Source organism: Hibiscus syriacus, unplaced genomic scaffold (assembly GCF_006381635.1).
Source record: "Hibiscus syriacus cultivar Baekdansim isolate YM2019G1 unplaced genomic scaffold, ASM638163v2 tig00112234_pilon, whole genome shotgun sequence".
Lineage (NCBI taxonomy): Eukaryota > Viridiplantae > Streptophyta > Magnoliopsida > Malvales > Malvaceae > Hibiscus > Hibiscus syriacus.
Window position 1 is genome coordinate 36,019 of NW_024063278.1, and position 14,822 is coordinate 50,840.

Below are 14,822 nucleotides of genomic sequence, written 5' to 3' on the forward strand. Positions count from 1 at the left end.
ACAACAATAATTAAAATGAAATAGAAAAATAACGTTAATATGATTTAAAATATTTGAATCACTAAATACTTGGAGCCCCCAATATTTGCACAGATGGTCACTTTGTCCCTATTATTTTTGGAGCAAAATGTCCCCTGGTTTGATGAAAATTATAAGTTAACTAATTGTGAATGTTTCATACCGATGTGATAAGTTTATACGTGATGTCACTTTAACAAAATATTATTTTTAGATTAAAATATAATTATAATTAATTACATATACACTTATAAAAATATATTTTAAAAAAATAAAAAAATATTTTTTGATAATGTAGCATCATACGTTGACCTACCACATCAATAGAAAACTTTGACTATTAGTCAATTAACGATTTTCATCAACTCATGAGACATTTTGCTCCTAAATAAAATGTTAAGAACTAAAGTACTCTAAAAAAAAGATGGGGGAGCAAAATGGCCATTTGTGTAACTGTTGGGGGGTAATTTTTGTTGTTATGCCTAAAAGGCATATAGGTATAGGATAAGATGGTGAAGATGTAGGTCCAGTTAACTCTCTTGGAATCTGCAGATCGAGAGTTCATTCGTTATTGCAAAAAATATACTATCACAAGAGGTGGGTCCCGGTTCAGTTCGACAAAAGTCTTTGTACACCCGTGAGCCGTGACTCGATACTCGTGACTGACCCATCTCATGCAAATTTACGTAGGGACAAAATAAGCATTATTCGAGCAGAGATTCACGAGATCAACAAATCATCCACTCATAAAAATAATGCACCCCGAGTATACCATAAAGTTTCAACCCCAACACCGGAATTTCATAATCCGTCAACAGGCAGGCTTACTTTCTTTCCTTTCCATTTCGTCGGCATCTAAAACTTCTCATTTTGCTTCACTTTCCCCCTGCAATTTGACTTCTTTTATTGATATTGATCCAACATCATTGCGCATAGGGACAGAAATTTTGCGGCCAATTCTCTGCCTCTTATTGGCCCACTCTCATCCCTACTAGGGTATTCTATCGTTTTAGCAGATCTGAAATTGTTTAAAAAAATTAGAACCTGCAAGGCTATTTCAGTAATTCTAATGCTGTAAATTGCATGTATAAAATCATCTTTGGGTACTCATTTCTAATGCACACCAATCACAAAATCTCTTTCCATTTTTACTCCAAGCTAAGGGCATGGACTTGGCTACCACACTCTTGTTCTTTGTTCTTCTCATTTCGTCCACCAAGGCTTTAGATCCTTGCGGTTCACGGTCAGATGACTCGGACCTGTCGGTGATTCCAATCTACGGCCGATGCTCACCGTTTAACCCACCCAGACCCGAGTCATGGGTCAACACAATCATCAACATGGCCTCGAAAGACCCAGCAAGGGTCAAGTACTTGTCCAGCCTTGTGGCCCAGAAGACCACTAAGGTTCCGATTGCTTCGGGTCAGCAAATCCTAAGCATTGGCAACTATGTTGTTAAGGTCAAGCTTGGCACCCCGGGTCAGACCATGTTCATGGTGCTCGACACTAGTAATGATGTTGCATGGGTTCCATGCTCCGGCTGCACCGGTTGCTCGGCCACCACCTTCTCACCCAATGCTTCTTCGAGTTATGGCTCGATGGATTGCTACTTGCCCAAATGCACCCAGGCCCGTGGGCTCTCATGCCCGGCTACCGGGACAACGGCTTGCTCTTTTAACCAGTCCTACGGCGGAGATTCTTCTTTCTCTGCCAACTTGGTTCAAGATTCCTTAACATTAGCCAATGATGTTGTTCCAAATTTTGCATTTGGATGTATTAATACCATCTCTGGTCAGTCGGTCCCTTCCCAAGGGCTATTGGGTTTGGGCCGGGGACCCATGTCACTACTCTCACAATCCGGGGCACTCTACTCGAGTGTATTTTCGTATTGTTTACCGAGTTTCAAGTCCTACTACTTTTCGGGTTCACTCAAACTCGGGCCGGTTGGTCAGCCCAATAATATTAAAACCACCCCGTTGTTGAAAAACCCTCACCGACCCTCACTTTACTACGTTAACCTAACCGGAGTTAGTGTAGGCCGAGTTCGGGTCCCTGTTGCCCCAGAATACCTAGCGTTTAACCCGAATACCGGGGCAGGGACAATAATCGACTCGGGTACGGTTGTAACCCGATTCGTCCAACCCCTTTATGAGGCAATCCGAAATGAGTTTGTGAAACAAATGAAAGGCCCATTTACAACAATAGGAGTATTCGAGACATGCTTCGACGCATCAGCAGAAGTCGAGGCCCCACCAGTAACGTTACATTTTCAAGGCTTGTCCATGAAACTGCCGATGGAGAACAGCTTCTTGCATACTAGTGAAGGCTCACGTGCTTGCTTGGCAATAGCACCGGTTCCAAACAATGTGAACGCCGCCATGAATGTAATAGCCAATTTGCAGCAGCAAAACCATAGGATTCTATTTGATGTCGCAAATTCTCGCTTGGGAATTGCTCGTGAAGCTTGCAACTAGTTTCATTTATCGTTGCTCTTTGTTTTCTTTTCGTTTAGGCACTAAGTTTCTGGTTTCATGTAACGGGAAAAAAGATTGGATTAGAAGTTTAATAAACAGGACAAAGAAGCCCTGTTATTTTGGTGATTATGTAATAATATCGTTTAAGTTTCGGTCTAACTGTCCTCCTAGTCCCTTCTATGCTTTCCACCATTAAAATTTAATCTCAAGAATACATTCCTTTCTTTCCCAGTATAAGAACACCTTCCTTGTGCAAATCATGAAACACCAATGGCAATAATTCCAGATTAGGCTTGGATTGGATCAGCAGGGCCGAAGTTAGCAGATACTTGTTGATAATAGATCTTATTCCCGACCAAGGAAAACAACACAATGATCGAGGCCTAAAACACCATGAAGCGAGCTAGAAGCTTAAAATTGCTAGCAACCAAGACGCTGACCATTAAATGTCAACGAGATTAATATAATCACGTATCTGTATTAATAGGTGAAGTGATTACTTATCTTCAACAAAATGTCAACGATATGAAGAAATGTTAGATAAAAAAGTTGACCAGCCCATGATAAGTTATTGGCAATCATTGCTTGGTTCTTCTGACAACAAAGTTCGGCCACCAAATTCCAAGTTATTCAGCTTAGTACATCTACGACATGCTAGTTGATATATGCATATGTACATCTTGGGTTTAAGTGTAAAGAACCTCTGCTCTTGCTCTTTGTATGGGCATCACCAGTCGGTCTCCCACCAGCAATATCATCCATCTCTGGTAAACTTTCCTCGTGTTCTAAAGCATCATCCTCAGCAGATCATCCCGTCTTGCACATGGGTTTTTATTGGCTGGATTCTAGTTATTGGCTAATGTCCGGTCCTCTGCCTTTTTATGGATTTTTAACAGATTTGGTTGGTTCTGCTCCTTTTCCTTTATCCCCTTTTTTAACAGTTTTGATAGGTTCTGCTCCTTTGCCTTTATCTGAGGAGCTTGGAGCTGCTTGACTTGAATCACTGCCTTTCTCCATGCCAGCCGTTTCATTTTCAGTCTGGCTTCGGAGTTCCTTCATCAAGTTGTTGAGTGAATTTGTCAGTTTTGTAAGAGCTGAAGCTGAGGAATTGACTCTGAACGACTGTACAAGCTTTTATATAAAAATAAAAACACTCTGAACAGATTCCAGCATAGCCAAGAGAAGTGAATTTAAGATAAAGCAAAGTTGCTCAAGTGATCAGATTAGGGATAATCTAACATTTGACCATTCATTGGAATTTAGCTTTACACGACTTTCAGGAGAACGGTATTTGTTAACTGGTTCTATTTCCATGCTAACAAATTAAACACTCTAAATTCGACTAAGTAGGTAAAGAGGTTCAGATTTCGAAGCAAATCAAGTGAAATCGTCAGAGTAAAACAACAGAATCAATGCCATTCTTAATCTAGGAAACTTTATGCTGCCTCAAATGTATGTGAGTTTACCTTTTCGTCAAGTTTAACTGGTGGAGCTGCGGGTCCTTGAGATGGGTTAATTCCTGCTTCAAGAGCCATCCTCTTTTCTCTTGCGCTTTGAAGCTCTTCCTCTAATCTTGCAACCTACATAAGTACTTCCAGGAGCAGCAATCAAAACAGGACCATTCACATAAAATTTGCACAGCACTTTGAGATGAAAAAAAAATCCATTAGCTTTGTGCAACTAACTAACTAACTAACGAATAATTAATAAATGCAGAAGAAAATATTAGATTCCATACATTACCAAATGTATAGTTGTTCATCTAGATGCATTTTCATGCATCTACTCACTGCTGATACATAATTAGGACTTGTTTCAGCTAAGCCAAGTGAAAAACAATTGATCTTGAAGAGGAGAGAAAGAAATGCAAAAACATGTCTCTTAACTAAAATTTACAAATATTTTAGCAGAAAAGGTAGCCTTTATTATATATAAAGATCTCCAGACAAACATACCTCTTTCTCCAGAGCTAGCCGTTGCTCATGCAATGTTTTCTTTCGTTTTTCCAAGCTGGCTTCAAGAATTGTATTACCTTCAATCTTTATTAGAAAGATAATATGAAATTTTCAAAAACATGTGATAAAAATAACTAGAAAGGGTGGGTAAAGCAGGACCTCTTCTGTGAGTCTCTTTTGCAAGTCTGATTTTTCAGACTCAAGCGAAGCGCCCTAAAATTGAGTCAAAATCAGGTAATAAGTACAAAAGAAAATAGAGATATCATTAACAACATACAAAGGTCAGCTCCACATTATTTTTGCTTTTCCTCTTTTGACATCGGAAATTAGTTTATGCAAAGGGTAGATTGCTTGCATGAAATAAGATTTTAGAAGTATCTGGAACTTCTACGGGTCTGCATGAGTTATATAACCAGGAAAACTTGCAGCTGACAAATTTATACAATGATCATTTTTTTTTCTACAGATCATGGGAACATCACTTACTCTTCCTCACATGGAAGATCAGTGAAACCCATGGATACCGTCTTGTTTCCCTGTAAAAGCAAACACATAAATCAGAAGTTAGAACAAGATTATTAACACATTGCAATTATCATTTAATCAATGATTGGAAATACTCATTAGCTAACAGAAAAACCAACAAGGCCAAAAGCAGAACACGTCATGAATGTAGAAAACAAAAACTTACAACAACTCCTTCCCCGAACAGTTGAATGCCTAACATGGTGGCTAGGTCCATTTCCAACAACTGGGGGTTTTGTGGCGCTTGGGACTGAAGTCTGACGAGTTGATGTATCCTCCAACTTTGTCACTCCATGAACACCTTTTGACAGCTCATTAGGCTTATTGGTCTCGGTTGCTGAACTAGAGCTCGAAGATTCAGAATCCTGCAATTATATTTTTCAATTCATGCAAGCTTAGCGTTTCCTCTTTCTATTAATGATTTATTGCTTTTCACCTTTTTTAAGTTAAACATAAACAGTATACAAAAGACTTAAGTTTTGTATATTTTTAATCGTTGAATTCAAAAAACATAATATTTGATCACTTTTATTTTTTATTTAATTAAGATGTGAGCACTGAGAGTTAATTGTCGTTAGGCCTTTAAGGATTCTTGAAGTGACACATTGAATTTATAAAATTAAAAAAGAGTAAACTACACAAATAGTCACTAATGTTTGAGTAAACTTCAAAAAAGTCTTTGAACAATGATTTTATATCTAATTTACCCAAAAAGCTTTCTAAAATTTTCTAATATATACTTTTTAAATTTTAAAAATAAAACTTAAAAATTAACTTTTTTGGACATGAAAAAATCGAATATTTTGAATGATAAAATCATAATTTTTTTGAATAAATTAGATATAAAATTATTTTTCAAAGATCTATCTGATGTTTTAGTAACCAATTTGTTATTTTTGAAACTTCAATATGAAAAACAAAACTTACTCAAACATTAGTGACCGTTTGCGTAGTTTACCCTTTTACTTTTATAAATTCATTGTAACATATCAAAAATCTGTTAAATATCTAATGACAGTTAACCCTTAACGGCCACATCTTAATTATATAAAAACAAAAGTGACCAAAATATTATATTTTTTGAATTCAGTGAGAAAAAATGTACAAACTTAAACAAAAGTGATCAGTTCTGTAGTTTACACTATAAAAAAAATGCCCAAATTACATATTTTTTCTTATTTAGGTGTCTATGTCATCATAATCGTTAAAAAAATCCATTAACACTTGTCACATTTATAAAATTTAAAAATTTCAATTAAAACTAAAATATATTAAAAATTAAATTTTTTATACAAAAAAAAACTTTTTTTTATCAAATCTTAAAAAATAGTGAATTTTTTATCAAACCATGGGAATGAAATCTACATTCTCCCGTTTGGTTAGCCGGAGAATCTCATTCCCGGTAATGTAAGATTATCAATAGTGGATTTTTAGAGTATATTACTGGGAATGTCATTACCTCCCTTTCCTTAGGTATTGTTTGATTACCGGCGTTTTGGACTAAAATGCCCTTAATTTTTTTAAAAAAAATATAATTCTTCTGTTATTGAATAATAAAAATTATATGAAGGTTAAATTACAAATTTATCCTTAAATTATTTTAAATTTACAAAAAAATTATAATTAAAATTTATATGAAGTTTAGGGGTTAAAATAAAATTTTACCCTTTCATTAAACTTTTTTATATTTTCAATTTTGTAAAAAATTATATAAATTTTATGAATTTAAATTTTTTAAAGAAAATATACAAATATTTTTCAACTTATTAAAAAATAAATATATAATAAGGATAATTTGGTCAAATATACATTCCAATAATCTTTTATTCTTTTAACCAAACACGGTAATCTTACATTTCTGCTAAGCCAACCAAACACAAAATACAATATTCCCAGTAATTCTATTCCCTGATAATCTTACATTCCCACTGATAATCTTACATTATCACTAGTAATCTTACATTCTGTAAACCAAACGCACCCTAAGGGAGTGTTTGGAACAATGAATGTGGGATTCTCATGGGAATGAAATCCACATTCCCATGTTTAGTTGATTGGGAATCTCATTCCCGATAGTTTTATTATCAATAATAGATTTTTTGAGGTATATTACCGGGAATGTCATTACCTCCATTTTCTTAAGTATTGTTTGATTACCGGCGTTTTGGACTAAAATACCCTTAATTTTTTTTTAAATATCATTATTCTGTCATTGAATAATAGAAATTCTACAAAGATTAAATTACAAATTTATCCTTAAACTATTTTAAATTTACAAAAAATGTCTATAATTAAAATTTTATATAAACTTCAAAGGTTAAAATAAAATTTACCATTTCATTAAATATTTTTATATTTTTAATGTTGTAAAAAAATATATATATATAAATTTTATGAATTTAATTTTTTTTAAGAAAATATATAAATATTTTCAACTTGTTAAAAAAATAAATATATAATAAAAATAATTTGGTCAAATATACATTTCAATAATATTTTATTTCTTTAATCAAACACGGTAATTTTATATTCTTACTAAACCAACCAAACACAAAATACAACATTCTCAGTAATCCTATTCTCTGATAATCTTACATTCCCACTAATAATCTTACATTCTGTAAATCAAACGTTCCTAATTTCAAACCCCTTAACCCATGGCTACCACCTCCCTTTTCCGTCGTTACTCGCCCTTTGCCGCCTCTCTGGGTGCTGGTAGTTCGACCACCCACGTTTGCCCTTTGCTGATTGTTCGCCCTTAACCTCCAATGCAACAGCAGCCTCCAACGCCGACAACAACTATCTGCGTCCGTATTTCATTCTCCATTTGGATTGGAGGATTCGACTTGCAACATGCTGACAAGGGAGATGGCAAGGTGGAAACAGTCGACAAGGGAGGGTAGAGGGGGAATGAAATGGGTTTTTATTGTAATCTTAAAGAAATTAAGGATTTTTTAAAACTATAATAATATTTTAAGTTTTTTTAAACTAATATTTTAAAATTTTATAAATGTGACACGTGTTATTTAACGAATTTTTTAATGATTATTACGGCCAAAGCACCTAAATGATAATATTGATAATTTTAACACTTGAATTGATAAAAAAAAAATTAAACACCTAAACGAAAAAAAATATAGTTTGGACGCCTTTTTGTATTAAGCCTAAACAAAATCTGGCCACAGAAAGTAATAAGACGGCTATTAAGTCACAAACAAAAACTATCAAAGGGAAAAACGACATGATTACTATAAGGGAAAAAGATAAGAGAACTATAAAACATGATTTTGATATAAGGTGCTGCAAAGTTAATTTGGAATATATTTTGATAGCAGTAAGTAAAGTTCATATCGTGAGCATTCAAAGGGAAAGGAAAGACAGAAACGATCAAAACAATAGAAGCCTAGAGTTGCTAGATGGCAACAAAAGAAGCAGATACACAAGCTACAAAGTCATTAAAAATGTAAAATGAGTATATAAATTTGGTTACCTACGAGCTCAGTAGAAATATTACACTAAACAGAGGTAATAGTCCTGAAATTTGTACCAAGTTTGTTACTACCATTATTTCTAAAGTTGATGAACAAGATGTAAACCAAAAATGCCAATGTAAGAAAGAAGAGGAACAAACCTTATCATCACCACTTTTAACAGACTGACCACTCTCACTGCTTGTTCTACTTTCAGCAGAGTTGTTATCATCGTCAGACCCTTGTGATTCATCCTCACATTCATCATCTTCATAGGACTCATCATCATCAGTTTCTTCCTCACTTTCACTTCGTCTCTTCTGAGTCAGAGTACAAATAAGAGGAAACACAACCTTCCATTCCTACCAACAAAATGCTAAGCTCATAACTACAACATATTAACCAAAACTAAATTAAAGCAATAAAAAAAATTGGAACACAGAACAAGAACAGCCAAATTCTCATCGTTTTTTTCCTTTTCTAAAAAATACTAATACCATACAAGAATTAAAAATATTACTATATTATAAGGAACAAATGTAGGAAGAATATAACCACCTCAGCTTAACTATATTCCACATTTAGAGTCATAACTTAGCATGGACATCCAGGATAACACGAACAATTTTGACTTAATGATCGTGTTTGCTCAAAAAGAATAGAAAGAAATAAACATGTCTATTATGAACTAAAGAAAAAGCCTTACAGCTCATAGAATTAAGGTGTACACGCCTAGCTGTATAGTGACTACAAAAAGTCGTATTAGAGGCAGTTTTGCAACGATGACAATAATTGCAGCTTACCCCAAATATTTATCATAATGTTCCAATAATGTTATAACAATGGTTTGAGCATGATTAGCAGCAGCAGCAGCTGCATTGAGCTATTATCAGCACCCACATCAAAATCAATTTCAATCTCACAGTCACCAGATAGAAGGGGGAAGAAGTAAGGGTGCCATGCAGGTCGCTACAGCAGAAGAGCTCATTAGATTTTCACCTTTGTGAGAAGCCACAGTTTACATCATTATTAGAATTTTGAAAGAGGAAAAAGAAAAGATAAATATGGATGAGGCAGTTAGAAGTCAAGAATACAAACAATGAAGATAATATCTTTATTGTGAAAATAAGATTGAATCTCAGTTCCTTTTTTTCCCCTAAAAATACATTTCAATCATCATTTTTAAAAATAAAACTTAAATGTTGAAAACTACATAACGTTAAGAGATGTATTATGCTTTCCAGTATGTGAAGTTCTGGTGTGCTAGGCTTATTGATTGTAGCTTCTATATTTATGTCTTCTACAAGATATTATATCCAATTTCCCACTCGCTCATTTAGAAAGAACCAAGACATATATCAGAGGGTTACGCACCATAAGATTTGTTATACCAACAAGAAATTATGGATAATCAACCAGTTTAAAATAATATTTTTTACTCATCCAAATATAAGCTACAATCATGCAGACGTATAGAATTTGACAAGTAAAGGAGAAGAATTTGACAACATCCCTCCCTCCCAAAGTTAAGTGAAAATCGTATAGAAGGCAAACAATGCAGTCGAAACTCGGTTATGACTTTCAAAATGAATATAATTAATCAAGTTCCAACATAGAAAAATAATTACTCATGGCTAATATCTATCTATACTCCTTACAGAAGTGACTTAAACAAGTGTGAAACTTCTGGCCTCGATTTTCATTACACTTATCATTCTATGTCTATTTTATTCATAAGTTATCTTTAATGTAGTTTTCTAATTTTATACATGCATGGACTGGTAACTGTAGTGTTATCTTTTAACTCCCAAATGCAATAACATCTCTCCTTTAAAAACAAATATCTATAATGCTTAGGAAATAATACAAAAACTGCATACTGAAAATAATTTGTACTAAGAAAAGCATTGTACTATAAAGATCAAGGACTGACAGTGATGAAATAGCTACCTCTGTAATATACGATGATTTGGCTTCGGAAACGTGTCCAATACTGCCATACCCATAACATTGATTCTAGCATTGTGGTCAGTTCCTAATCATTTTATGATGTCCAATAACATAATAAAAAAAATGAATCTTCAAAAACAATAACAGCTAGGAAATACATCATCCAAAATGCAATGCCATAGAGCTCACAAAAATGCAACCAAACTATTTCCACAACATTCCTTATTAGTCCAACCAATTCATAATACAAGAACTTCACCCGATAAGGATTGTCAACATATACATACCTTCAGAAGTAGAGGCATCAAGATCCAATAGTGGAAAGCAAGTTATGACCTATTTCAGGTTAAGACAGAAAAAACAAAAAGCAATTCAATGAAAAACTTACAACATGTTTGTAATAGCGCATTGCAGCATGATGCAGGGACATGAGCTGATGTCAACTCTCGAATTACATACCGGAAAATAGCATGAAGCAAATTAAACAACAAAATACCATGAGAATATGATGCAACTTGAACGAAAAAATAGTGGAAACTAGTAAAGCATGCCTTGACACAGTCAGCAATAACGTGCACATCCCGTCCTAAGAGAACTCAGTTTTTCCTATAAAAAGAAAAGGCATCACAAAAAAGGAGTTCGAAGACTAAACAGAGAGCATTCTAGAACTATAAGCCTACAAAGTAGCCTGGCTTCTTTCTCTTTCCTATAAAGTAATAAATTTCCATACGTGAATAGCAATCCAAATTGAAGTTCTTACAAAGCTACTTTTGATAGCATTGTTTGCAGCCAAACATTAAATATTAAATTAATAAATACAACATGTAAGAAAAGAACATAACTATAGCAGCTGAAAACAATGTCAAAATTGAATATAGTCAAGAACAGTGTGTATTAATTAAACAAACCCTGTTCAAATTCTCGAATTCGACGTTCAACATCCTCCACATCTGCAGTTTGCCTCAAGATCCCTTCTACTTTGACTCCTGTGAAATTATTTGAACACAGTTTAAAGGAGCTCAATGAAAATGAATAAAAGTTCTTTGTCACGTGACTTAAAACATTGAAATTAACATGACACATGCGGTTTCTGAGGCTTCTAAATTTGCTAACAATGTAGAAAATTTTCAAAACAAACATAAAGAAAATGACACACAAGCAGTATATGGAACAAAAAGACATGCATATGTATTTATTAAACTATATGCATTAGAGACAGTTAGCCAGTATATAGAATTAGAACTTTGGCATATACTTCAGATTGAAACAATTAAAACAAAAAAAAAAACTCACCATGTTCTTCTACAAATCTTAGGGCCTTCTCCAAAAATGTTGGGGCACCATCAACATCTTCCAGTGCAAGTAAAATTGGTCTGTGTAAGACTGTGGATCTCTCAGGCTGTTTATCATTCACTAACAGAGAGAAAGAGAGAGCATAAATATATCAAATGAGAGGAAAAATAAATAAAAATATCCAAGCAAATTAGAACTTAAACACAACTTGGCAGCTTGTAAAGAAACATAACAAAATAAAGAGATAGAAGAAAACTAGAAAGAAAAAGGATGATACATAGAATAAAGGTAACTCACAACTAAGGCTCCCGATCAATAACATACTTAACTTTATGATTAAGGAACTTATATCATGCAATATTTTTGGTGTTTACATTAGGAGCTAGATATGAATGAAGTTTCTACAGAGTCCATTTAAAGTTATACAAAATTTAATTAAAAAAAACTGGATGGAACTTACCAGGTTCCTTAGAACTATCAATTGCATCTGCCTGATCATTCCCAAAGACACCATTTTGTCCCCCAGCAGAACTTGAAGCTTGTGACAAAGCTTTCTCCAGTGCGGCCTTCCACTCATACAAATCCTCCGAAGTTTCAGCCTGCAACATCAATAAAAGGAAACCGTCATGTTATGATTTCCCAAAATCTCACTGTTATTTTCTGTTGAATAAGAATTGAATTTTCCAATAATATTAGACAATAAGTGCATTTCGGCCTTCAAAAACAGTAACATGGCAAAGCCAGTTGTTAATTACGGGTTTCAAAGGATAAAAAAAGCTATTAGCAGGGCATCGAGTGAGCTACTTGTATAAAACTTATATACAAAAGGTGCAATTTTTCTGTTCAGGGCTTTCTCTTTACACGATGATGTTGGTCAGTCAAAACCAATTCTTCAGCTTTCGTTGAAGCTCAACTTTAGTTAGACTCATTTGATCATCTTTAGGTATGAGGAAGATCATTCACTGTCTCCGCAGAATCTTGATATATATGCAGGTCAAATAGAAAGCTCTGAATAGTTTTAGAGGAAAATATGACACGAACCAGTTAAAAAAAGTAATCACGGGAGAAATTATAGATGAAGAATGAATGAACAACCTTGAGTGTGAAGGTTCGTCCATCGTGGTCATCTTGAAATTTTACGGTAATGAGTTTTTTATCAGCTTTGACAACCACACTATAAATTTTGAATGGCACCATGAGTTGGTAAACATTTCAAACTTTACTGGCATTCACAATTTGAAGAAGATATCACAAATTGATAATCTTTTCAGAAATGCAAGCCAACCTACCTGAATTGTTGAGATCAATACCACCAAGTGTTAAATTCACTTCATTCCTCTTCTGAGAACTGGCATTCTGAAAAGTTAGCAAGAGTATATTAATCTTCTAATATATTAAGTAAACAAAAAGCATCGAGAGGGAAATCAACTTCTGTGCTGAACTTTGAGAGGAGAACAACATAAACGTCCAACCAATAAATATCAACACATCTAGTAAAAATATAGCATACTCCAGTTCTTCCCCAATATCCTAGCCCAAATCCTTTCCTCAGCCGAATCAATGGTTAAATCATTTTTCTATAATACTCTTTGAGGTGAAGCTCTCGAACATATATGTAAAAATATAGCATAATTCAGTTCTTCCCTAATATCCTAGCCCAAATCCTTTCCTCAGCTGAATCAATTGTTAAATCATTTTTCCATATTACTCTACAAGGTGAAGCTCTCGAATATACCATGTAGCAGAGGCCCCATTTGTCTTGCAGTGCATCATTAAGTTTAAACAAGTATCAAAATTGAGACAGAAAATCTGGCAGACTGCAAATACTTACGAGATCACTTCTGAAGAAAACTAGCGAAGTATGCGTTAGAATGAACCACCTTTTCTTCCATGATGTCCATCCAATTCCTTTAATCCAACAAAAAAGGAAAAGATAATAAACGATAGGAATCCAAGCCTTTATCCTAAGACTGACTTTCTACATATACCTCATAATGTATATTTTCTAGCTAATATAAGTAATAACGGTGCTTCACAAAACTTAAGGTGAAAGGAAAATTATTAACTAAATAAATTGCAAAAGCAATGTAGACAAACCTTTTGATGATAGAAAAAGTGGACCGCTCTTTAAAACATGCGAGAAAGTTTTAAACCTTGAAATGTACTAACTTTCACAATTTTGAAAAATGCATGCTTCTCAAACTCTGGAATGCGGACAATGTAAGAAAAAACTTTTGGAAGGTAAACAATCTATTAATGTAAAAGACTCTATTCTTTTTTTCTCTTGCATCAAATTCCTCATGCCCACATGATAATATCAAACTAGAAAAACTGCCACATAGACAACTCTTCTATGAAATGGTTCGAAAAACTAGTAATGTACTTACAGGACACAGTTCTTTCTTTCTGTTGCATCAAAATTCTTCATGCCCACATAATAATATCAAAATAGAATAACTGCCACATAGGCAACTTTTCTATGAAATAGTTAAAAAATCTAGTAATGTACTTACATGACACAGTTCTTTATTTCTCTTGCATAAAATTCCTCATGGCCACATTATAATATAAAAATAGAATAACTGTCACATAGGCAAATTTTCTATGAAATGGTTCAAAAGGACCAAGCACATGAGTTACATGTAAGTAATGATTAAAAAATAGATAAGATATGTAGATAAATGATAGACAAAGATGATTATAAGAACCGTCTTGATAATGTCAAAGATGACTAAAAACCCAGAATACTAAACAATTCAAGATAGGGGGAGAGCCGACAGAATTGCCCCCATGAGAATTCAGATTTTCCGTTGATCCTGTAGCACCACCTGAAGGAGCATCAATAATTATTGCATCTCTCATGAGGAAAAACAAAAATTGATTTTCACTAAAAATCAGAGTTTTAACTTTTGTTTTTTTCTGATGGTTCAAATCATTTACTTGAGAAAAGAATAAAAAAAAAGCACGATTCATCTAAACCTGTTGAGCTTGAGATGGCTCTTCCATTTTCTGAAAAGATAAATAAAAATAAAAATTACTGAAACGTCTTTGTTAAACCACAATGTAGTCCCCTTTTCTATTTCTGAACAACAAAATCTTTTAAAAAGTAACAGAAGAAAACAAATGTATTTCGATCA

General features: G+C 33.9%; 1 protein-coding gene and 1 pseudogene across 1 annotated transcript; one reads left to right on the forward strand and one right to left on the reverse strand.

Annotated features, from left to right (window-relative positions):
- The first annotated feature begins 1,150 nt into the window (after positions 1–1,150).
- On the forward strand, positions 1,151–2,618 carry LOC120176325 (aspartyl protease AED3-like). Its single transcript, XM_039182770.1, has one exon. It carries the CDS (start codon positions 1,185–1,187, stop codon positions 2,490–2,492), a length of 1,308 nt encoding a protein of 435 aa, XP_039038701.1. The 5' UTR covers positions 1,151–1,184; the 3' UTR covers positions 2,493–2,618.
- Positions 2,619–3,371: 753 nt separating this feature from the next.
- LOC120176318 lies at positions 3,372–12,882 on the reverse strand (annotated as a pseudogene).
- Positions 12,883–14,822: the final 1,940 nt, after the last annotated feature.

What these genes read in the sequence shown, in the direction of transcription:
- LOC120176325 (XM_039182770.1), top strand. Translation starts at nt 1,185, where the DNA reads ATGGACTTGGCTACCACACTCTTGTTCTTTGTTCTTCTCATTTCGTCC.